Consider the following 23,255-nt stretch of genomic DNA (forward strand, 5'->3'; position numbering starts at 1 on the left):
AGCAAATAATAAGGCTGACGTTTAATGCGAATGGGAGTGCATACAATATGTGTTTGAGGTACGAGGCAAATAAAAATCGGAGATGTTTCCGGAAATGTGAGCAGTGCTTTAAAATGAGTTTTCCATTCGTTACAGATCTTGTTCAACTTGGCAGAGTATAAGAAATAATCACCTCAAGTTCGGCTAGTTTCATGTACCAATCTCTATCTTAAGCATAACAAAATATAGTCAATGAGGAGTGTTGTAGATGAATGTAAACATTGCGGATATGGGCCTATTGCGATGCGTTTCCGAGTATTCTGTTTTGATATTTAAAACCCCCGCTATGCAATGTAGAGCGCCATTTTCGATTTTATCGCTTTCATTTTGTGCAGAGCATTCTGGGTAGTACGCCATTACCGCGTCCGCCGCGTCCCAAGTGAAGTTGGCGGTATTAATTCATTAGGTCTGTGGAACTGTGTTTACTAATAATCTCTATTGTACGTATACATCCCTGCGACCGTTACAAATTACTTGTTCCAAAAATGTCTGCCTCTGGGGATAATGATGATGAGACCTACGTCCTGAAAGTTCGTGGATTGCCATGGTCAACGCAGGCCGAAGAGCTACTGAAATTTTTCGACGATTGCAGAGTGAAGGATGGCCGATTGGGGATTCATATGATAATGTCCCGGGAGGGAAGACCTAGCGGTGAAGCTTACATTGAATTTGAGAGCGATGAGGATCTGGAGAAAGGTTTGAAGAAAGATAAAGAGCACATTGGTCATAGATACATTGAGGTCTTCAAAACCAAGAAGTCTGAGATGGAATGGGTTATTAAGAGAAGTGGGCAGAATTTGCAGAATGTGATGGACGATGGATGTGTGAGGTTGCGGGGATTACCCTATGGCTGCTCGAAAGAGGAGATATCTAATTTTTTCTCAGGGCTTGAGATAATACCCAATGGGATATCGTTACCAACAGATTATCAAGGAAGGAGTACAGGTGAAGCCTACGTGCAGTTTCTCAACAAGGAAGTAGCAGACCGGGCTTTAGAGAAGCATAAAGAAAAAATAGGCCATAGGTACATCGAGATATTTCGGAGCAGCTTGTCAGAGGTACGGGAAGCAATGGGTCCCAAGATGCGACCCATGGGCTTCTCCCAGAGGCCAACACCTTACGATCGTAACGATCGCTTCGGGGGGATGAACCGGTTCGGCATGGGACGTGGATCACGAAGTTTCAAAGGTAGTAATAGAATTGTGATGTATTAGCAACGATGTTACTCATTTGTTTAAATTTAAAAATCAATCTCGTATGTGTACATAGGTTATGGAGACTATGAGGATGGTGGCTGGGGCTACGGGGAGAACTCATGGGGAGGCGGTCTTCGTGGTCGTGGGGGAGGCGGAGGCATGAAACCTGGGTTTGGCTCGGGACGGGTCGGTGGAGGAGGGGGCGCCTGGCAGGGCGATGGGGGTCACACAATCCACATGAGGGGCCTCCCATTCAGAGCCACAGAGAGCGAAATTGCAGATTTTTTCAGACCCATAAACCCCCTTAACATCCGTCTCATTTATGACAGCAGTGGACGGGCATCTGGAGAGGCAGATGTAGATTTTGCCACTCATGAGGAGGCCGTTAAGGCTATGTGTAAAGATAAAGGTCATATGCAGCATAGATACATCGAACTTTTCATGAGTTCAAATTCAAGTAACGGTCAAGGCTATGGGCACAGAAAGTGAATTGTCGTATTTTTCATATAATTTTCATAGCCGTATTTTAAATTAATGCTGAGGGGAACTTATTGTATAAGTTTGACTTAATTTCGATTTTGATCATTGACTGAATTTGAAAATATTGTTTCCTTAGTAGTTGTGATGCATGTTAAAGAGTGAATGTTATGTGCTTTGTTGACTGAGGAAAAAAATTTGAATTTTGGGTTAACTGAAATACATCAGTTCATCACAACAGATTTATTTTATTGTGACTTTAGTTGTACATTGCTTTGTTCAATTTATCCTTAACCGTTTGCATCTCTCAGATTTAGTAGCCACTAAATTACTGTGAATTTATCTCACTTGTTTATATCCTACTGCTTGAATGTAATGGATTTACTTTTGACATTTAATCCCAATTGCAAATAAAGTGGTATATGTTCAACAAATGTATCAGTCTTCATCTGCCATCATTATTTCCTTTAATGCAGTGGAATCACTGTGGAATTGTTTTTGGGAGTTAATTTTCATATTGTTTATACAGAATTTTTAGTTGAAGGAAAATATATTGTAATGTAGTTAACATGAAATAATTTTTTCTTACAGCTGTGTAATTATTTATAAAAACTATTACAGTTGTTTATGTGGTGGCCAAATCAGCTGGCCTTTTATAGAATTTCAAGTTGAATTAATTAATTAATAATGATGAAGTAGGTACATGAATTATTTAATTCCTTTTTTGCAATATTGTTAAGGCATTACATGCTCTTCAAATCTTTTGAATGTCGTGCAATAGTCTGTATTAGCCTCAGAGATTTGTTTCAATTACCTAACAAATGTGTTGTTGAATTAACATTTATACCAAAGTTTTGAATTACCTTCGATATATGTTGAAGGTAGATATTGAAACATATGCATTCTGATAGTGAATTTTTACGTTAATATACATTTGTTTTCTTCCTGTGTGTGAATATTTTCTATATGCATTCAAATTCCCCTCATCCTACCTTGCATTGTCTTTTTTACATTTGATAATACTTGCATACAAGAGAGCCATAATTAATGCACGCTTGTTAACTGCCATTTTGTTTTAACATTTTAATGTAGCAACCAAGATTTATTCCACAGAAGCTTTTTTAAATTTAGGTTCTTGTTTGGTTAAACTGGTTGATTTTTTATGACAAGGCAAAACGTATTTCACATTTTTTGCTTATTTGTACTACACGAGCAATTCTCCCATTATTTTGCATGACATTGTATTGTTAGTGTTAGTCAACATCTCTGTATGTACAGTGAAAGAGAATTACTTCATCTATTAATGGGAACAAACAACACTCTTCATAAGGCGAAATAAATTTAGTGCCTGTATGACCTTGGGTGAAAAGTTCTCTCGGGGTAGAATTTCATGTAGTTACTCATTTTTCTCCTAGTCTGCTGATATTCATTTTCAATTTTTAATCCATCTTAATTTTGGCCTAGTATTGTTTGATTTGTGGGGTGAATCTTGAACTGTTTCGTGTTTGTAGTATGTTGTGTACCTTTGGCATGCTAAGAAATAGGTAATGGGGACTAGACTGAATGTCAACATGGGGAAATATTTCCATTTCCTGTTGAAACTTGCTCCAGAATGTGCCATATTCAGAATAATTAACCATTAATGTGGAATAACTCATTCAGTTTTGGCCATTCCATTCCTTTGGGCTAGATTTTGTCAATCAGTTGAAAAATCATTTGATGTTCAGAAGTCATAGGAAACTGGATACATCATTTAAATCACAAACACTGATAATATGAAACGGCCTAATACTTAATATGGCCTTAGACACGTCTCAATGCAAGGAGTTGACTATTAAAAATTGGTTGAAATCGAAAGTATACTTTTTTCAGCATTTGGAAAAACCATGGGCTATCAAAATTAGTATTCCACAATTGTTGCATTGTAATGCACATTAGGGGATGACTGATAAAAGTTAGTCTTGGTATCTCCCACAGTTTCTTGGATGAGGAGCAATTAATTGATAGGTAATTGCCTCAGAAACTATCATTGTAGGGGGGAGCCCCATGTCCATTACTTAATGTCCATTACATAGTGTATAGATATAAGACCTGATGTAATTTAAATCAATAGAAAATGTCATGGCTGGGTACAACTATTACCCAAATTAATATTAGTGATTTTTTCTTTGGTCTTACAATAATTTAATTCCTATGGCCTAATTAAGACTACTATGTTGCTTGACCTGTTTCTAATATGCATGGTAATATAATTGAATGTACCATGAATTGGAATTTTGAAATGTCGCTATATTTTACCAAATGGAGAAATTATGCTGAACTGTATGAAATTATTGACTCCTGTGGTACTATGCTAATATTTAACTTTGTTTAGATAATAGCTAATGAGGGAAATAGCTCAGCTCAAAATAAACTCACCGCTATCCTTTTTCTGATTGGTGAAATTGTGCCACTGAAAAGTCGAATTTTCTGTGCCTTTTGTCAGGGGTCAGCAGCCAGCTTTGATACTGCCAGGTAAAGTAAAGCCAAATATGAATTTTAGAAATGATTGGTAAGTGTAATTACATTTTTTATCGGCAGGAAGGAGTTTATTCAGCAGTCCAGGTAAGGACTATTTATCATGTCATAAAAGGCTGATTGATGGAACAGAACTTTATTCAGGCCACCCAATTCACAAAGGTGACACACACCAATGAATTGTTGGTTTTTGTAGATAGTTTTAAATAAGGTTTTTTCTGATACTGAGCAAATATATCACGCCTTTTCAGAGCAATGGGTAATGCAAGGGATATGGAAGATAATGTGGTAATTGAAAATTTTTCTCTTGCACTTGCTGTGAGGTCTTCCGTCTGTGCTTGTGAATGAAATGATTGAATGGTGTGTTCCATGAAAAGATTAATTCATTTTGATTGTCATCTTACCTGATTCAGAAAATTTAGTATCGTGCCTTGAAGTGCATCGGGAACTTCATAAAAATTTGACTGTTAATTGCTCCATTTATTGATGGCCCATTTTAATTTTCCATATATTAGCACAGTACCTGAGCCAGTAAATAATCAACTTCCTTTGTAAGATTAAAGTAGCTTTATGATTTTTTTTTGTATTCCTTTTACTCCTTAAGTTGGCTTGTGGAAATGTCAGCATGCATAAGTAAGCTTATTCACTTGGTCAGAGAATAACATAATCCTTTTTTTATTTTTTTATACTAATAGTTATTGGAAAAATCTGGAGCTATGAATATACCAGGTGAAAACCAATTGCCAGTTATGCTTAAAATGTTTTGCTTGGTTGATTATTTTATCATGTCATCTTCAAAATTGCATTGGTTAGGACCAGAGGCCTTCTATAACTGAGTATCAAATTGTACTGATTGATGTGCGGTTTTCTCCTCTTCATGTAATCTTGAACTATTTATTGTCATGATAACATGGTGTTCAAGGGATTGTTTTACTCGATAAATTTTTTCTCAATGTGTATGCATACAGTTGTTAAATATAGTGAAGTTAACATTTCTTCCATTAAACATCAGTCTATTCCCCATGTGAAAATTATCTTGGCATGCTACTGGTGTGAGTAAATAATTTTATTCAGCTTCTTTAGAAATTTGTATTTTCATGTTTGTGATATGTCCTAACCCATGTTGAAAAAATAATGCTGTTGGAATTGGTTCTTAATTGGATGTTTGATTTTTTAGAAGCAAATTTCTAATTCCATTGAATATGTAAATGTATCATATGTATTGCATGCATGTTTTAAAATATTTTGTGGGCCTTGGAGAGATGCCAACAAAAATTGTCTCGTATACAGTATTAAAATGACAGGAGTGTGAAATATAATCAGCCACCGTACAAAAATCATAGTCTCCTGAAGTTAGTTGTATATAAGGATCTTTCCTACATTATTAATTTTATACTCATCATTTTTAAATATGAGATTGAATGGAAGCTATATTCTTTCAATGGGCAGACTCATATTATGCAATGAAAGGAGAATTCTTGCGGACATAAAACGGATGTCATTGTTAGTGAATGTTCCAAGCATGGGCAGCTATTAAGTCTTTTTATACTCAAAGTAAGTATTGACTATATCAGGCTTTCCAAACATACTTGGTAATTTTTTTGATGATTAATTATATGATTATTCTTCACCATCCATCCTCTTTGTGGAATGAGAAGAAGTTAAAAAAAGTCATACAATGCCGCAGGAAGAAAAGGACTGGCAATTAAAAATATGTTCATTGTGGAATAAATAAATCTCACTCTGTGACATTTTCCTTGGTGGACACTTTGGAAGTGATCATGCGAAGTATTGGAAAGAATTAGATTTTACATTAGTTTTCTTTGGAGCAAGTGACCTTTAATTTGATGCACCAGCTGAGACTGCCCTCATAACATGGTTACCCTCAAATGCCCACACGGGAGAGCATTTTTGGAGTACTGGAGCATATTTCAAGTTGGATAAAATCTACTTCAATCCGAGATTAAATCCTCAGCACAGAAACCTGTTGTAAGATCCTTGAAAAAGTGAGTAAATTATTATTATACATTTTTTGTGTCCACTGAGCTACTCTTTAAAAGGTATCCATTTATTTTAATTACTTACATTTTTGCTGCATTATGAGGTGTGAGCACTCGATGCATTTTTGTTTCGATCTAAATTTGCCATTGCACATCATTATAATGAATTGTAATTGTTTGTAATAAAATTAAATGAGTATGTTAAAATGCTAAGTATTTAAAACGTTGAATCTTTTGGGGTAGATAAACTAACAATTGAATTGTGGCCATGTGTAGGAATTGACAAAGAGTTGTCTTGTATTAACCACTTTCATAAATAGTGACAGGATTTTGAAAATGTATCGGTGGTATATGAATGCCAATTATCTGGAATGGAGAATGACTTCTAGGTGCCTGTGGAAATTTTGGTGCTTCACGCCAGAGTATCTCTACATTTAAGTAGTGTGAAACGAAAAGCAATAATGTTTAAAGTGTTACCCTTTACACTGTGGCAGGTATTTATGTTTCTGTGTTTGCAGTGCTTTAGAGGTGGTACTACTTGGAAGTTATTATGAAAGATGTTAATAAAATTAATTTTCAATAATGATATTGCTTTTCTTTTGGCAGATTCCTTCATAACCTTCTTTTGGCCGATACTTAGCTAACTCCAGGTTCAGAAAGGACTAATTTGACTTTCTGCCAGAGTTGCTTCATGTAATGCGTAAGCTGTATTTCTAATAATTTTCCTGTGTTTAACCTTAAATGAAGGATTAGATAATCTTTTTGAGATTTTCTCAAACTTCTATGATTACCCTGGTTTTGGGAAGAGAAGCTAATCTTAATTACAAATGCTTCAGTAATTCCTTTTATTAGTTATTATTTATTCACTGGTCATTTGACTTATAAAAAAGTCACTAATGGCGTAGTGGAAATAAGTCATGAGTTGTCCTGTTTGACCTTCCTCTTTAACAAAACTGGGTCAGATTTTGTCATTTGAGTGCCGAAACAAGCTCTTACATACCTTCAATTTTCAAATAGCTGTTGTTGCTTGCTTGTGGAATACTTAAATTGGGAAGTGAGGGTGTGGTAGGCCAGTTATTGGGTGAGGTGTACAGTTAGAAGGTGGAAGGTTACACCATCAAATCTAGTTGATATTTGTGAAGGTGTTGATTTAAACCCAAGATGTATTCTGGGAAGCTGAACCCCGTAACCTGTACATGCAAATCTCACAAACTACCAAGTGGCCCTGACCAGCCTCCTGGGACTTGTTTCTGAAAGTTAAGTCAGCAGCTGGAAGCAATGTGACACTAAAATGTATCCTTAGTATAAACAAGTGGCAAGGGTTTTGATGGATATATTTTTGCAATAGTTCCATGTGAGAGCAAATTAATAAGGAATCTCATTGCTTTGAGAAACAAGCCCCAGGTTCAAACTGATTTGGGTTTTAGAATTTTTAATTGAAATAATCCTGGTCACCTTTTATTTCAGCACCATTTTATTTATTGTTTCTAAGCAATGTAGAGAAAGTGTAAAATGAAGGATTTTCAATGTGTGCCCTAAGTGACCTTTTTAAGAATAAGTCATGAAGTATTTTTATTTATTTGTCATTAGTCCCAAAACAGCACTTCGGCCTTTATTTGACTTAGAACAATGGTATAACAATTTGACAATTTCATACCCCCAAGCCCTATTTGGAGGAGAAACCACCCAGGCGGTATAATTAAACATTATAAAATAATAACAGACTAATGAATTTTTTTATACACTGTGACTGGTACCATCTAAATTATAGCATAAATATTTATTCTAAATTGATTCTCAAGTATTTTTCTCGTAGAAACTTCTCTGATTTCTCTACTTTAGGGGAGGCTAACTTTAAAATAGTTAGTCTTAATCAAGAATTTTTAATAAATGGGACCTACATCACACATGAATGTAATTTATGCTAGAATTTTTAATTTGTAGAATGGCATGCTGTTTTAATTCACTGGTGTACTATATACTCCATCACACTTAGAAGGTACCTACATTCTCAACTATTATAGAGGATAAAATTCTACCAAAATGTTATTAGTTGAACATTAAGGAAAAATACCGATCAAAAACAAAAATTCATCAGGTCACATTTTTTCAAATTCACATTCCATTGTAGAATTTCTTGCGTGATTTCCTGCCATTCAGCCTTTCCATTGTTGGATAATTACAGCTGTAAGAACTGAGGAACTCATTGTGATCTTAAGTTTTCAGCTAGGATTTATAACAAAATATGGACACCTTTCTTTTCCTCGCAAGTTGAGCCTGTGGGCCTCTAATAAATGAATTAGAATGTATCTTTTTTAGTGATGCTGATTTTTAAATTTGAACATGTTGATAAATTTAAGTTAAAATTCCAATGCTGTGAAGTATTAAAAAAAATTATACTAAATTTGTACCTGGCCCAAATAGTTGGTCTGAGTGAAGTCCGTGACATAGAATCTAATTTGTTGCCTGTCTTAGGTCATTAAATGGGCCATGATCCTTGAGCAAAGGTCCATGGCCTGTTGATGACCATGGAAGGTTTGTATTTTGTCCAGTGGAAATTATAATGCTATCATTCCAATTTATATGTAATTATTTAGGAGATATGCCTAAAAATGTTTCTTTAATCAGACTAGTTAATTAGTTTCAGGAACTTAATAGTAAATGCACACTTGGAAAATTTTTGAAGTTCTGACTTATAATTTCATGGGAAGAAATTCTTCATTCTAACTCACTAAACTGATATCTGGTTAATGCAATAGAAATGGCAAAAGCCGCTAAATGTTGAGCATCGGCAATATTACATTTGGACTCGAAGAGTGTATTTCGTCAATGTTGCAAATGTTACTCCTCAAGCAATTTAGCCGAACTTCGGTTGGCCACTTGAAACTTTCTTTTGGTTGTTTATGATAATATTTCGAGAAACTTTCTTTTGGTTGTGCATTGTAATATTTCAAGATAGCATGACGGTTAATTTTTAGTGCTATGTTCTTCATGGTTTTTCCCATATTTTGTCTTTGGCCTGGGGATGAATGTTCGTACTGAATTCTTTGGTGTAGGTTTCAGGCTGAGAAGTTTTAATATTAATGTTCCTGATTATTATGAAAAAGTTAAAATGAAGTTTTTGTGATATCACCAACAGTATCTTGAAGTGGCTACGATATACGTCTCTCTGATATACGAATTGCTTGAAAAGAGTATGTACATGTAACCGGATTAAATGTTATGTGTAAATTATTATGCATTTATTAAATAAAAAATTTTTAATGGAAAAGTGTGACCTAACCTCAGAAATGGCAGTTAAAGCATTGTTTTAATACCTGTTAAATTGTTCTCTCCCTTCAAATATGTTCTGTTTTATGGTGTAGCCTTATCTGAAAAGTCCTAACTACTTGTCCTAAGCTGTAATTAACTGTAAACATTGAATGCCAGTGAGTTGGGGTGAATAGTTCCACTAGTTGCCGCTTATATATGGCATGGATCAATCACTGAAATGACATTTGTGAGATAGGAACTTTTGGCATAATTACTCAAAATATTTTGCAGTGTTTTTATTCATATAATGGTGGCTTGGTTTGTAAGCAGTATATTTGAAACCAATGTGTTATAAAGGGACAGTAGAGGGGATGGAACTACCTCATGAAAAAGGTGTATTTTTTCTTTTTAAATATGCGATTATGTTGATACTAGAGTAGGAATGTGAACAGTACCAGCAAGTTGCCGTGGAGCATTTTCAATGATCAGGATGATTTTTCAATAAAGCAATGTCCATTCAATATATTAATGCTAATTGTTAAAGAGAACTGCCATGTTGGTTTACCCCTGCAGTTGTGGTTTTAAAAAAATTAAAGATTAATTTAAATAATGGATTACCTGTAACCTTACGTAAGTTAAAAAAAAATTATCCTACAAGATGCATAGGTTATCGCTCGAAGATTGCGCTACTAGCAGAGATCGTTGCCGGTGAAATTTCATCTGGATCCATCTTATCTCTAAAAGCTTCCAATCTGGCAGAAGTCTTCCTGATGCCGATGATCAGTTGAAAATGATATATTAATTTGAATTACTTTGTAAACTTATTTTCGTTTGTGAAAAAGGGCATCCAGTGAGTGGACCTTTTGATGTAGCAGTATTTTTCAATAAATATGTCTGAAACAATAAGTTGTTCCTTTTCAACAAGCCTGTTCATACAATTAACAATTACAGACGGCCTCGCCGAGAATATAAATACACTGGTACAATTGATTTCGTAGTTTCCAATTGAACTTCCCGTCTGTGAATTACTGCAGTTAAATTTAAGGTTCTCTTGTTATATGCTCCCCCTCGTTTAGGTAACGCAATGGTAATTGGCATAATGTCAATATTAGTGTATCTATTGTCCATGCCCGCCCCCTGGGACTAGACTCGATTTCAATTAGCTAATTAAATTTTGACGACGATGCAAAAATGACCTCGAGCTGCCGCGAAATCAGCACCTTTAATATCTAATTACATTTGTTTTCCAAATTCGACAAAATCTTTCTTGAAGCCTGCTTGAGGGTAACTGGGGATTCCTTGCTGGAAAATTTAAAAAAAAGATTATCCTGAACTATGAATTTAATTAAGATGCAAACACGTGCATCTTGTTTTTGACAGGAGGAAAAGTACATCTATTAATATACATATACTAATTAACGAGTATGAAGAAGAAAATAACTCTGACAACCCTGATTATACTTTTCATACCACGCCTGCGTATTTCATTTCTTAGAACAGAAGAAAAGCAATACTGCGATGAAAAGGAGTTCGTAAATTGTTCTTCTAATGTTTAAGGTATACCATTTATAAACATCCTCATGGTATTGGAATTTAATATTAAACGTTGATTTTTGTGGCAATAAGTTAACTGAACAATTCGATCAATTCTTTGCAATGGGGAGAACATCAAAAGGTGAGGCGTTTCGTGTAACTCTTCATGGGTAAAGTAAAGATTTCCATTTAGCCTTTTCTTGATATTTTATATTAATTTTGATTTTTATATTTAGATGCTCAGGTTAGTAAATCTGAGAGAATGATTATAACCATCGCAGAAATCATACAGGAGCTCCTTAAGGCTCACAAGGAAGGAAAGGATGTGAATCTTAACAAACTAAAGACCAGAATTTCTGCCAAGTATGAGTTAGAAACGTCTCCTCGACTTGTGGATATTATTGCTGCTGTCCCGACAGAGTCTAAAAAGATTCTCCTGCCAAAATTACGTGCCAAACCTATTAGGACTGCTAGTGGAGTAAGTTAGATTTCCTATTAATTTTCATAGTGGGAAGGGCTGTACCTGTAAATCAACTATTTACTTACAGATAGCAGTTGTTGCGGTAATGTGCAAACCTCATCGGTGCCCTCACATTAACATGACAGGGAATATATGTGTGTATTGCCCGGGAGGGCCAGACTCAGATTTTGAGTATTCCACTCAGTCTTACACAGGGTATGAACCAACTTCTATGAGAGCAATAAGAGCCCGATATGACCCGTTTCTGCAAACTCGCAATCGAGTAGATCAGGTAAGAGTAGTTTTTACAAGGAAATTAAATGAATTCATTCCAAGAAATTCATGCACGATTTGCTTTTGTTATGTTGCTGTAAATTACTGGCATTTGGAATAAATTCTATTAAACTTATGAAGTGGGAAGGTATACTTATCAAACAAGTACGAATGCTCCCTCCCATGAGTGGCAACCTTAATGGTTGAAGGGTAAAAGACATGAAAGGTCGTCCGTGGAGATTTGGTTCTTCAGTGAGATAGATACCGAACCTATAAGGTGTCAGTGGGGGGGGGGGGCATCCAAGTGATTTTGTCACTTGAAAAACACCTTTGAGGAAGGCAACGTGAAACTACCTCATTTATCATTTCCACGAAAAATATGTCACACCGTGTAGGATGTCTAGGTCGTTAAATGATGTCAAAAGAGGGCCAAAACGGTTAGTATACGCTCATGGAACGTTATAACGATGATGAGGACAGGAGAGCTAGAAAATATCAAAAGAGAAACGGAAGAAGGTATAGAAATGGTGGGTTGGTGTGAGGCGAAATGGAGAAACAGCGAAGATTACTGGAGTGAGTGTTAGTAAGTAATATATTGGGGGGGGGGGAAAGTTAACGTGGAGTGACCGTAATCTTTTTAGGAAACTAGGGAGAATGGCAGTGAATATAGAGCAGGTGAGTGCTAGAATTTCAATGGTAGAGATAAAAGCTGACCTGACCAATCTAGTAATAATCCAGGTGTATATGCTGACACATATTCACTGCAAAGAAGAAATAATTGGAAATCCGCAGAAAGGAAGCAGCAATAATAGCGAGGGTTTAAAATTCAGTGATACATGAAAGAAGGGATGGGATAGAGAGTATGATTTAGGAATTAAAAATGACCACTGAGGGAACACAGTGAGTAAAATGAATTTGAATGTACCTCACTTTAATTATGCACATGAAGAGTGAATATTGCTAAAAGGCTGATGTAATTGGCTCATTATTCCCGAGAGTTTCTGAGAAACTTAACTGAAAAGGATTTTCGTTACATCAATGAAGGATTGATACTCTTTATCCACCTAACATCCATTTTCTCCCTCTAGCCCATGCCTCCTACTCACCCTTGTTTGCGCCATGTAGTAAGGATGTGAATTCCTTATTTAGTACATGAGGGTAACTTCATGTTGAAACTTGGGTTATAAAATATATCCATCAGGAATTGTTTAAAAGTTATTATTACTTTCCTTCGGTTGTAGTATCAGATAGAGTAGGTTTGGCATATCGGAAGTTAACTTAAATTGTTGTACTTATGATTTGAATATAAATGGTTGCTCTGTGCTTTATGAATTACAATATAATGATGTACATATTTCTCTTACAGCTGAAGCAGTTGGGTCACAGTGTTGATAAGGTAGAATTTATTGTAATGGGAGGTACATTTATGTGCTTACCTGATGAGTACCGAGATTATTTTATCCTCAATCTTCATGATGCTCTCTCTGGACACACCAGTCATTCAGTGGAGGAGGCAGTGAAGTAAGTTATCTAGTGACTATTTAAGGGTACATCTTCTTAATTTTGCTGATTTGTCCATCTTAGCTGATGAGATCCGTCTATTATCTCACTTAAAAAACCATTTACCTTAGCAATTTTAGTACTCATAATAATTATGATAATTCTTTATTTGTCAAAAGATCAGGTAACAAAATTAATGTGAAATATGCCAATGGAATGGTGAACATAGAACATTTGAGGCAACGAAATCTAATGCATGAATTCAAATAAATAATAAAATATATTTTCACATTTTTCTAATTATTTAATTTAGTAATCATTATACTGAACACACATATTTCAGACGGCACAAATCCAGAGAGGGATTGTAGAGTTAGAATGGGTAATGCTACATAGGAAATTGAGACGGGGCTATCCATTATCACCTGTTCTTTTAGTACATATATATGTGCGGAGGAAATTGACAGGGAGGCAAGATTGAAAGTAGTTTGGTAACTTATCGAATCAGTTAGATTTGCAGATTATGTAGTGTTTGTCAGCCAATCAGCCAAAGGTGTGCAATCATTTGTCATTGTTTGCAATCATTGTATTTGTGCATTACAATTCCATTGTGATTGGTAATAGAATGGAAATTATTTTTGTTATTGGTAAAAGAACTCACCTGAATGTCGCAGGAGACACGTGACCAGCTAAAAATAGATTCCCATATGTTTTCAAATCTTTTATTGTACAATTCATTGTAATATGACTGCAGCGGAGGTATGTAAGTAGAATTTAGTTTAAGTGAATGTGATTTGATCAGTAGTTGTAGTAGTAGTAGTAGTAGTATTTAGTGGAGGCGACTGACTGCTGAGGTCATTTGCGCCATTAGGGATGGACAGGAAAGGATGAAGGGCGGAGAGACACCCGGCATCGGAATTAGCCTACTCTTTACAAAAGATGCCAAGGGGTCCGCAGCTTAACTTCCCATCCGACAGATGCCATACTCACTCAAAGTGCACTCTACAAAGCACCTCAAGTAGGGATCGAGATACCTCTGAAAAATATTCAACACCGCCGAGATTTGAACCCGAGCCCTCTTGGTGGGAAGCCAGTACGTTACCCCTGCACCATCTCGATCCCCATCAGTAGTCGTTCGACTTATTAATTCATCAAGTCTGAGCATTGTTACTCACTATTATCATAAACTACTTACATTCAAAATGTATGACTTAAATGATGAAAATAAAATACTGTATTCACGAATTGCTAATTTCATCTACAAAGTTAATTGATTAAATTTTGTTTATCATATGAAACTTCCTAAATTGGAACACAGTCATACTGCTTGAATAATTTTTGGTTTAGGGTTTATCAGAGGTTTCATCCTGAAATCCAAATTAAGTAAATTGGATGTTACCCAGATTTTAAATCTTAATGGAGAGTTGAATTATACCTTCAATGTTTAATGCTTAACAATGACCCCAATAGAGAGTCAAAATGACAGCCCTAAAATGAAAGCCTCAAGCATTATCTTCACTATTTAATGCTACTAATGGACAGTAACATTTATTAACTGTAAATAAAGAATGGTTATTGACTACAGACTACTGTGAAATCTTACAACTGCGAAATACAGAATAGAGAATATTACAAAAGGCTGAAAAATATTGTTCGTATAATGTTGAGTAATTATTGATCTTTTTAAGGTCCTGTTAAGACTTGCAAATTAGAGCCTGATCGAAGGTACCAGGAATTGACTACAATAAGCTTCTATATTAGATATCTTTCAGTTTTTAGTAATCTTTCCCATTTGATGTGTCTCAATTTACAGAAATGAATATGTATAATTTGCATTATATAATACCTAATTACCATTTTTTTATTGTTTCCTTTACTTCAGTATAATTGCTCTAGTACACTTGGTATATATTACACATTTCCAGTACTTATGTACTGTTTTAGAGAAATTACAGCATTTAGGGTGTAATGTTCTCATGTGCACACTAGTAGTACCAGCTCAAAGCTTCTAGGGCTGTAAAATGAAAGATTTGCACTGCTTTCGTTGTGGTAATTGTATTATTTTTTTCAGGTTTTCAGAGAAAAGTAAAACAAAATGTATTGGGATTACTATTGAGACTCGCCCAGATTATTGTTTGAGAAGACATCTTAGTGACCTTTTGCGATATGGTTGCACCCGACTTGAAATTGGTGTGCAGTCTGTGTATGAAGATGTAGCCCGGGACACGAATCGTGGCCATACCGTCCGTGCTGTATGTGAAAGTTTCAGCATGGCAAAAGATGCAGGCTTCAAGGTAAAATGCTAAAATAGCCAGAAGTATACATTTATCACCATTGTACCAACTGATGAATTAATTACAAACAATATAGCATGGTTCCTGTTACTCAAAGTAATAATTCATTTTTTTGCTTTTTTAGGTGGTAGCCCATATGATGCCTGATTTACCAAATGTTGATCTTGAACGTGATGTGGAACAGTTCATTGTAAGTAGCTCCTCAAATGGGGAGGAATAAGCATGGTTTAAGAAATGCAGCTTGAGCTGTTTCAAAACCGTGAAAGTTTTTTTCATGCAAACCATGCATATTTGTCTTTTTTTTATCCCCATAGGAATTCTTTGAAAATCCAGCTTTCAGGGCAGATGGTCTCAAAATATATCCAACCTTGGTTATCAGAGGAACTGGCTTGTATGAACTCTGGCAAACTGGAAGATACAAGTCCTACCCACCTTCAACCTTAGTTGATCTAATTGCAAGAATTTTAGCCCTTGTTCCTCCTTGGACAAGGGTATACCGAGTGCAGAGAGATATTCCAATGCCGCTTGTCAGGTGAGGTTCTTTTTACTAACCTAGGTATCACCTAATTTTTTCCCTTTTAGGTGCACAAAGCATTTCAATATTCGGTTTCCATATTAGCATTTCTCTTGTTAATAGTTGAAATTAACTGCAAATACTGAATTATTTGCTCCATCGGAAAGTTTAAGTTTCAGTGATTGACCATAAATATATTGTGCAGCTTGCTGCTGTGTAAAACCAATTAATCTAAGGAATATATTTGATCCTCTGATTATTAATGTGTGGTATATTTGATAATTGGGTATTGTGTTAGTATAGTGGGTAGACTTTTCGACATCTGGATGGAAGATCCCTTTTAAATTTATGGAACTTCATAGTGAAGAGATAGACACAGCTTCGAAAGTTCCACAATTTTTTGTGAAATGACCAGTGTCTTTGAAAAGTCTACATCATTAGTCAGTGATGATGTCTACGGACTCACCTGATGATGTCATCTATTTGACAAAATCGGTCATTTTAAGAAGAAATTCTGGCACTGACTAAGTTTTGTGCCATTTCATAATTTTTTAATAAAGTTTTTATTGCTGGTTTTTGCATGTTTAACTTAATAGAAATTATGACTTATGAGATTTGCAATCTCTAATCATGGGGTGAATGCTTTTCTCTCCTCTATTTTTAGGTTGATTTTATTTATTTTATTTTCATTTAGTTAAGTATGTAGGGGTTGATTATGTTTTCCTTGCCAATATGACTATTCATATTGCTGCGCTGAAACTGCTTATGCAAAAGAAGGAGTGCCCATCGTTCCTTAAAAGCTCTTATATTACATTTTGGGCATCTTTGTGGTAGAAATATTCAGAGATGTAAAGGGAATTTATTGTTAAAATTGCCACATAGGATCTGTGGATCCATAATTAACGTACTGATTCTGTCTTTGTCGTGAGCACAAGGCATGCCATCCATGCATGGTACGATTATTTTTGTAATTTAGCTTCAGTTATCACAGAATTTTTAGAAATGATTAATAACACCTTCTTTTCTACAACTCTTCTTCTTCAGTTCAGGCGTTGAGCATGGAAACTTAAGAGAATTGGCTCTAGCACGCATGAAGGAACTTGGAGTGGAATGCAGAGATGTGAGGACAAGGGAAGTAGGCATCCAGGAAATACATCAGAAAATTAGACCTCATGAGGTAAGGCCTCGTGTATATATATATGTTAGTGATATAAACTATTATATGTGTACTTTTAGGGTAAAAATGTTAATGTATAAATGTTTACAATGTTTTTATCAAGGTGCTTTGCTTTAAACTAAAAGAATTTTAGTGCACATTATGATATGTGGTTTGTTTATAACTTGCTTATTCTGAAACATTTATTTTGTAGGTTGAATTAATAAGAAGGGATTATTGTGCAAATGGAGGGTGGGAAACATTCCTTTCTTATGAAGATCCTGAGCAAGACATCCTTGTTGGACTCTTGAGGCTTCGGAAGTGTTCAGGTGACACCTACAGGTATGAAGGGAGCTCGTTTCAAGTTTTGACTATTTTTTTGCATGCTATTAGAATTTTATAACATTTGATAGTGAAAGTAATTTATTAGTTTCTCTACAATTCCGTGAATTTTGCTATCGATAACCACCTTTGGTGTTTACTAAAGCAAGGATGTTACATTATATGATAAGAACACAAGTGTGACAGGTCTCTTAGGGGATTTAGGCTGGGAACCACTTGAAGTACGGAGAGAACAAGCGAGGCTTAGACTTTTAGAAAGGTTCAGAACAAACGAGTTTAACAATGACACTGAAGGAATTATAATGGCCCCACACTACTTAGGTAGATCAGACCACAAAGATAAACTAAGGGAGATAGATTCCAGGACAGATAGGTACAAATACTCATTCTTTCCCCGAACAATCAGAAATCACAATAGTAAGAAACCGAAGTAACTTTAGAAATATTGAAAACACTGAATTTACTAGTTGGAGCAAAGTTAAACACTGCAAAGCTGTAGGTATACTTTCAGGTGCATGTGTATGTAAGATGTAGATTTGGTGTTTGCATGTGTGTGGGGTGTAAGTGTTCTTGCATGAATGAATGGCATGTTTTTTTTTTTGTGGATATATGATTTTGTGGTTCTTGCATGCGGTTTTTTTTTCCTTTCTAAATTACGGGTGGTGTCCTAACACCCCCCGCCACACGCCCTTGCGGCGGCGTGCGGGGTATTAAGTAGATGTAGATGTAGATTATGTGTTTACTGATGGTTATACTCTGAAATTGATGAATTGAAATCATATTAGTGGATGACTCAGTTAATGTTACTTTTGCGGCATCTCCCACAGTTTCTTGGAATTTGTTTACTGAAGGATGTTACATTATATGTAAAAATGCAAACTTTACTAGATGCGTATTATTATTTCATGTGGGTAATTAATCCACTTTTATTTTGTGATTTTAGTTGCATGTGAAATGCAAATACTGTAATTTAAATGGGGTATATGGCATGGTAATGGTTTTTATGGTAAAATAACGTTAATGTTGAATTTTAAAGGGCATTCTGATAAAATTGTATGCCACTTAGTTGTATATGGGATATTTCAAGTTCAGAAGGGGTGGGATCCAGAAGATGTAATAAGTTTGAAGAAAGCAGTTTTCTGTGTTGATTTTGGCCAACAAAGTGGCCATTAGTAAGAAAAAAGCTATGTTGACTTTACTAGTGAATAGATCACTGCCGAGACTCACTTTTCCTGAAGGCACCTATGTATGATGGTTATCACTTTGTTAAATAAAATAGCTGTGTAAGAGTTTGTTTATCTTTAGTGCCTTATTGGTATCTGGATGCCATACCTCTTGTATTTCTTTGCTTCTTATAGTGACTATATTGAACAAACTTAACAATTCCAAATGTGCTTTTGTACTGATGAGCTTCCATTTGTGTAGTCAAATTTTCACTTCAATAAATGCTAGGACAGAGTTCATTGGACTGAAAACAAATGTATGGAGCTAACCTAGGTGCAAGCACTTTTGAAGGAAACAGTGTGTCAATTTTTGGAAATGAGTCCATTATTGTCTTTTTGTCAGTTTTTATTTTAATCTAAAGAAGGCTGAAGTAGTAAATGATAAATTCTGGCCTAACTCCGTTAACTGAAATCTGACAATGTATCCGTTGGTAATGGGAAAATTTTCTTTTTAGTGAAAGGTCTGTTCAGAAAATAACCAAACTCTGTTTTCGAAATATTTATTTTTAAACTTTCAGTGTATTGTTCCTTGTCCCCTCCCCTATTCACATACTTGTACCAGCAGTGTTTCCAATTCATACAGTAGTACCAATAAGCTTGTTTTGAAATTTCCTTCAATACCTGTGACCGATCTGTTTTAATTTAAACTCTGGGGTCAAAATGGCATCCTTTCAGCACTGGTTTTTAATTTTTTGAATAAGAGGAGAATCGAAGAGAGGAGTGGGGTGCCGTAGGGAGGATAGCCATCTGATTTTGGGTGCAAAACAGTCAAATTGACAAGGTTGAATAAACACCATCATTGTGAAGGAACCATGACTTGTCTCACCAAAGATCTTATCTCTTTTTTATTTTTTTGCACAACCATTGCAAAATTGTTGTATATAATGCTGGTGGTTAACAGTTCGAAATTGAGGAAATAATTAAATGTTCAGAGGACCATTAGAATAAAAAACAGTGAGAAGCACTTTCACATTGGATTGGTACCGGTTTTTTGGGCCAGGAACTTCTTTGTCAACACACTGGTGATTTTAACTTTTGTCTCAATAGGGTAGCCATAAACCCAAATCTCGTCCCCTGTTAAGATTCTTTGCATGAACGTTTTTTCATCATTTACTTGTTCAAGTGGTTGAAGAAAAAAGTTGGCATGATTTTCCTTCTGCTCTTCAGTCATCAATCAAGGGACAAACTGCTGCAACTCAATGCATGTTTTAATTTTTTGGTCAAAATGTCAAGGCAAGACTGAGATCTTAACCTTTTCTCCAAGTTAACCTCTGGTAGTCTGATGGTGGTTTACACACTAAAGAACCTTTGTAACCATTTTCTGTTTTGTAACCAGCTGGGAAATGCAAATTCTATTCTTTTTAAGCTTGTATACCTAATGAGTATATGAGAAAAGAGTTTCACTCAAAATTTATTCCATTTACATATTTATTTTGTGCAAAAACTATATGAAGTTAGCAGTTTTAAAATAATTCTGAAAATTCTATTCAGTGCTGATGTATTCATTTATTGTTTGATTAGGCCTGAGCTAAAAGGTTGTGGTTCTTCTATTGTCCGAGAGTTGCATGTCTATGGGAGTGTGGTTCCTGTGAGTGCTCCTCGTGATCCTACTCGTTTCCAGCACCAAGGATTTGGAATGCTCTTAATGGAGGAAGCAGAAAGGATTGCTAAGGAAGAGCATGGGTCCTCAAAGATAGTAGTCATATCAGGTGAGAAGTATTTCTTTGTTAAAAATATTAATATTCTATTCAAGTATATATTTATTATGAAAAGTAGTATACCATGTTTATTTGTGTGACCACAACATCTTTTTTCTCTGCATTGTGTGTATATTATTTTGTTTCACCTGATTATCAATGAGGCATGAGAATATATTTGATGTAATATTATTTAAAATATTTCTGTTTTTACTGTATTCGTAACAATGTGGTTATAAGTGTATCTCTTGTGTATGGTTATTTTATCTGGGAAATCTTGCACAAAAACTATAAGAATTGGATAATCTACGGTTAAGGTAGGCATTGGATGGACGCAACTACCAAATAAATACCTCCTAACAACACAAAACCCAGCATGCAACTCTACAAGTCCCTCTTCATCTCTGTGTACTTCCTACCTCCCTTCATCCCGTCGAACATCCCTATTATATGCCTGCCCTTTCTTTGTTTGCCTAACATTATCTTCTATATCACAGTCTTCAACATTCTACTGCTCATGAATATGCCATTCGTCCATTTTTCCTGCCTCCTTATCATTTTTCCCAACAATCCCATCTCCTCACCCACCATTCCTAGTACTTCCTCACTTGTTTTCCTTTTGGTCCACATCACCTTCTTCATCCTTCTCCACACCCACATTTCAAAAACCTCCAATCTACGTCTATCCTCCTGCTTCAATGACCACGTTTCCGTGCCGTACATAGCTACACTCCACTTCAAAATTTGACAATCCTTTTCTTAACAGCTTTGTTCAACGTCCCTGTCATCAACTTCCTCCATGTGAAAGCCTCTTTGCCTCATGCAATTCTTCTAACGTCCATACTGCTTAGACCATTTAGGTCCAAAAAATATGATCTCAGTTAATTTGAAATGTGTCCATAGAGTTACATAAATGAATTATGTATTACAAGTGTTGGATTTTTCTCATAATTATATGATAGATTATGTTCAAAGTAGATGTTATTTAGCAGTATTTCAGTACCATTCTACCTTTTTGATATGTAAATCAAGGGTAAGTTATAGTATCCTAATGATTCATGAAGTTTCAAGCCAATTTAGAGTCCTCTTAAAATAATCAAAGAGTACCTTATACAACCCAATAGAATCCCCAGAAATTTGCATTTTGTCTTTATTAGCTAATTACCCTGTGACTTAGAGCCATAAGAAAAATGTCCCAGGTGTCACCTTAGTGCCTATGATTTGAGCTTCTGGGTATAGTAGTCAGTATTGTAATACATTTTACAAGCTCTATTTATTTGTAATGCTTAAAAAAATATGTATGGAAGTATTCCTTTGGATAAGGATATTAAATCATTTTATTTTTTATTTTAGGTGTTGGAACAAGAAATTACTATCGGAAAATTGGTTATCAACTTGACGGCCCATACATGTCCAAGTCTTTGATTTAAGAGCAATATAGGGTTGTTTTTCAAGTGTGTATATGTAAAAAAATTGATATTTGTAAAATGTTAATAAACAATATATTTTTTATAATTTTGTGTTAAATCATTTGGGGATAATTTAAATCAAAATTACAATGGCTTCAGAAAGTAAAAGCATTAAAGAACTTAGTTGTCTGTTATGTGGGAGTTGGACTTTATCAGTCTAATCTGTATAGCATGTGAAAATATGGTATTTTGAGGTCAAATCTGTCTTTTGTGTTTCTTGATTTCCTTTGCGGGACTAGTATTCGATTCTTAGTTTAGTTGTAGCTGTCCAAGAACATCATCCAGCTTTAATCCTTATCACCATGGTCAACTCCTGAGTGCTTCACCCACCAGGTCACCTGCTCTTCATGGCGTGATATCAGCCCAAATTAAGGCTTGACCTTTTATAACCCTCTGCCAAGATAAATTAGTTCCAACTATTTAAAAGCTCCAACTATAAAACTATGAGGGTGTTTAACAGATGTCATCCTATGTTCTGCCTTTATTATGATGAATTAACATTATTTTTACAAAATTTTGTATTTGCTAGCATATGTCCTTAATCCTTCAATTATCAATGTCACCTCAAAAACTATCTACCTGGCCAGAACATTATTTATATTTAAAAATTTAATTAGGATTGTAATAACTAATTAGATTTTGCTCAGACAGCCCATTTGAGGTGACTTTCAACCTTTTTTCTATTTGTGAACACAGTCGTAACTAAATCAACTGTGCTTGAGACAGTGACATGCTGCCACAAAAAACATGTGGAAAGAACCATTGTTTTCAATCATGGGAAAAATGAAAGAATTGAGTTATTTTAATGGCACCTGAATGGCAAATGAGTAAAGGATTAAATATTTTTATGTTGACTATCAAACATAATTTTCAAGATAACTTAAGAAAAAGTCGATCATAAGTAGTTTTTTAGTGGTTTCTGTGGCCATTATGAAATAAATCGCTGTAGGATCTTTATCATAAGGTCATTATCCTTAATAGGGTGAAAGATGAATCAATGCTCTCTGAGAGAAAAGAGATTTAAGTAAACACTCATATTTGAATAAGCTGTAAGAGAAGATGCCTATGAGGCGATTTGTTCATTTAAACTCACAGAGGCATATATGAAATATTTAATTGACCAATTGAGCATTGCATTTAGTTATCATTAATTATTAATGCTGTCTGCATCTTTGATCATTTCATGGAAAACTATGATGTTAAGTTCTAGCAATGGAAAGGCAGGGTGTGGTTGCTAATAACTGTTGTGTTACGTTGGCTTCCTCCAGCCGGAACTCATTTACTTAAAATTACTTTTATCTTTTGAAATACTT

The 23,255-nt window shown here is 35.1% G+C and overlaps 2 protein-coding genes across 2 annotated transcripts; both read left to right on the top strand.

Moving 5' to 3' along the window:
* Window positions 1-396: 396 nt before the first annotated feature.
* On the top strand, window positions 397-2,662 carry LOC139694358 (heterogeneous nuclear ribonucleoprotein H2-like). The gene is made up of 2 exons (XM_071592861.1): window positions 397-1,227; window positions 1,309-2,662. The coding sequence occupies exons 1-2, from the start codon at window positions 525-527 to the stop codon at window positions 1,722-1,724; spliced, it is 1,119 nt and encodes a 372-aa protein (XP_071448962.1). The 5' UTR covers window positions 397-524; the 3' UTR covers window positions 1,725-2,662.
* An 8,380-nt stretch (window positions 2,663-11,042) lies between these two features.
* Elp3 (elongator complex protein 3) lies at window positions 11,043-21,938 on the top strand. Its single transcript, XM_071592860.1, has 11 exons — window positions 11,043-11,156; window positions 11,251-11,492; window positions 11,563-11,766; window positions 13,114-13,268; window positions 15,319-15,541; window positions 15,666-15,731; window positions 15,856-16,073; window positions 17,100-17,232; window positions 17,426-17,553; window positions 20,298-20,485; window positions 21,827-21,938. Exons 1-11 carry the CDS (start codon window positions 11,138-11,140, stop codon window positions 21,901-21,903), a joined length of 1,653 nt encoding a protein of 550 aa, XP_071448961.1. The 5' UTR covers window positions 11,043-11,137; the 3' UTR covers window positions 21,904-21,938.
* The last annotated feature ends 1,317 nt before the right edge of the window (window positions 21,939-23,255 follow it).

The sequence above is a fragment of the Hetaerina americana genome, unplaced genomic scaffold, assembly GCF_022747635.1.
Source record: "Hetaerina americana unplaced genomic scaffold, ioHetAmer1.1.p SCAF_5, whole genome shotgun sequence".
Taxonomy (NCBI): Eukaryota; Metazoa; Arthropoda; class Insecta; order Odonata; family Calopterygidae; genus Hetaerina; species Hetaerina americana.

Excerpts from the sequence above, each read along its gene's own strand:
- LOC139694358 (XM_071592861.1), top strand. The coding sequence starts at position 525 with ATGTCTGCCTCTGGGGATAATGATGATGAGACCTACGTCCTGAAAGTT. Across the intron at positions 1,228-1,308 it reads TGGATCACGAAGTTTCAAAG|GTTATGGAGACTATGAGGAT; the intron begins GTAGTAATAGAA and ends ATGTGTACATAG.
- Elp3 (XM_071592860.1), top strand. Across the intron at positions 11,767-13,113 it reads CTCGCAATCGAGTAGATCAG|CTGAAGCAGTTGGGTCACAG; the intron begins GTAAGAGTAGTT and ends TTTCTCTTACAG. Across the intron at positions 17,233-17,425 it reads AGAAAATTAGACCTCATGAG|GTTGAATTAATAAGAAGGGA; the intron begins GTAAGGCCTCGT and ends TTTATTTTGTAG.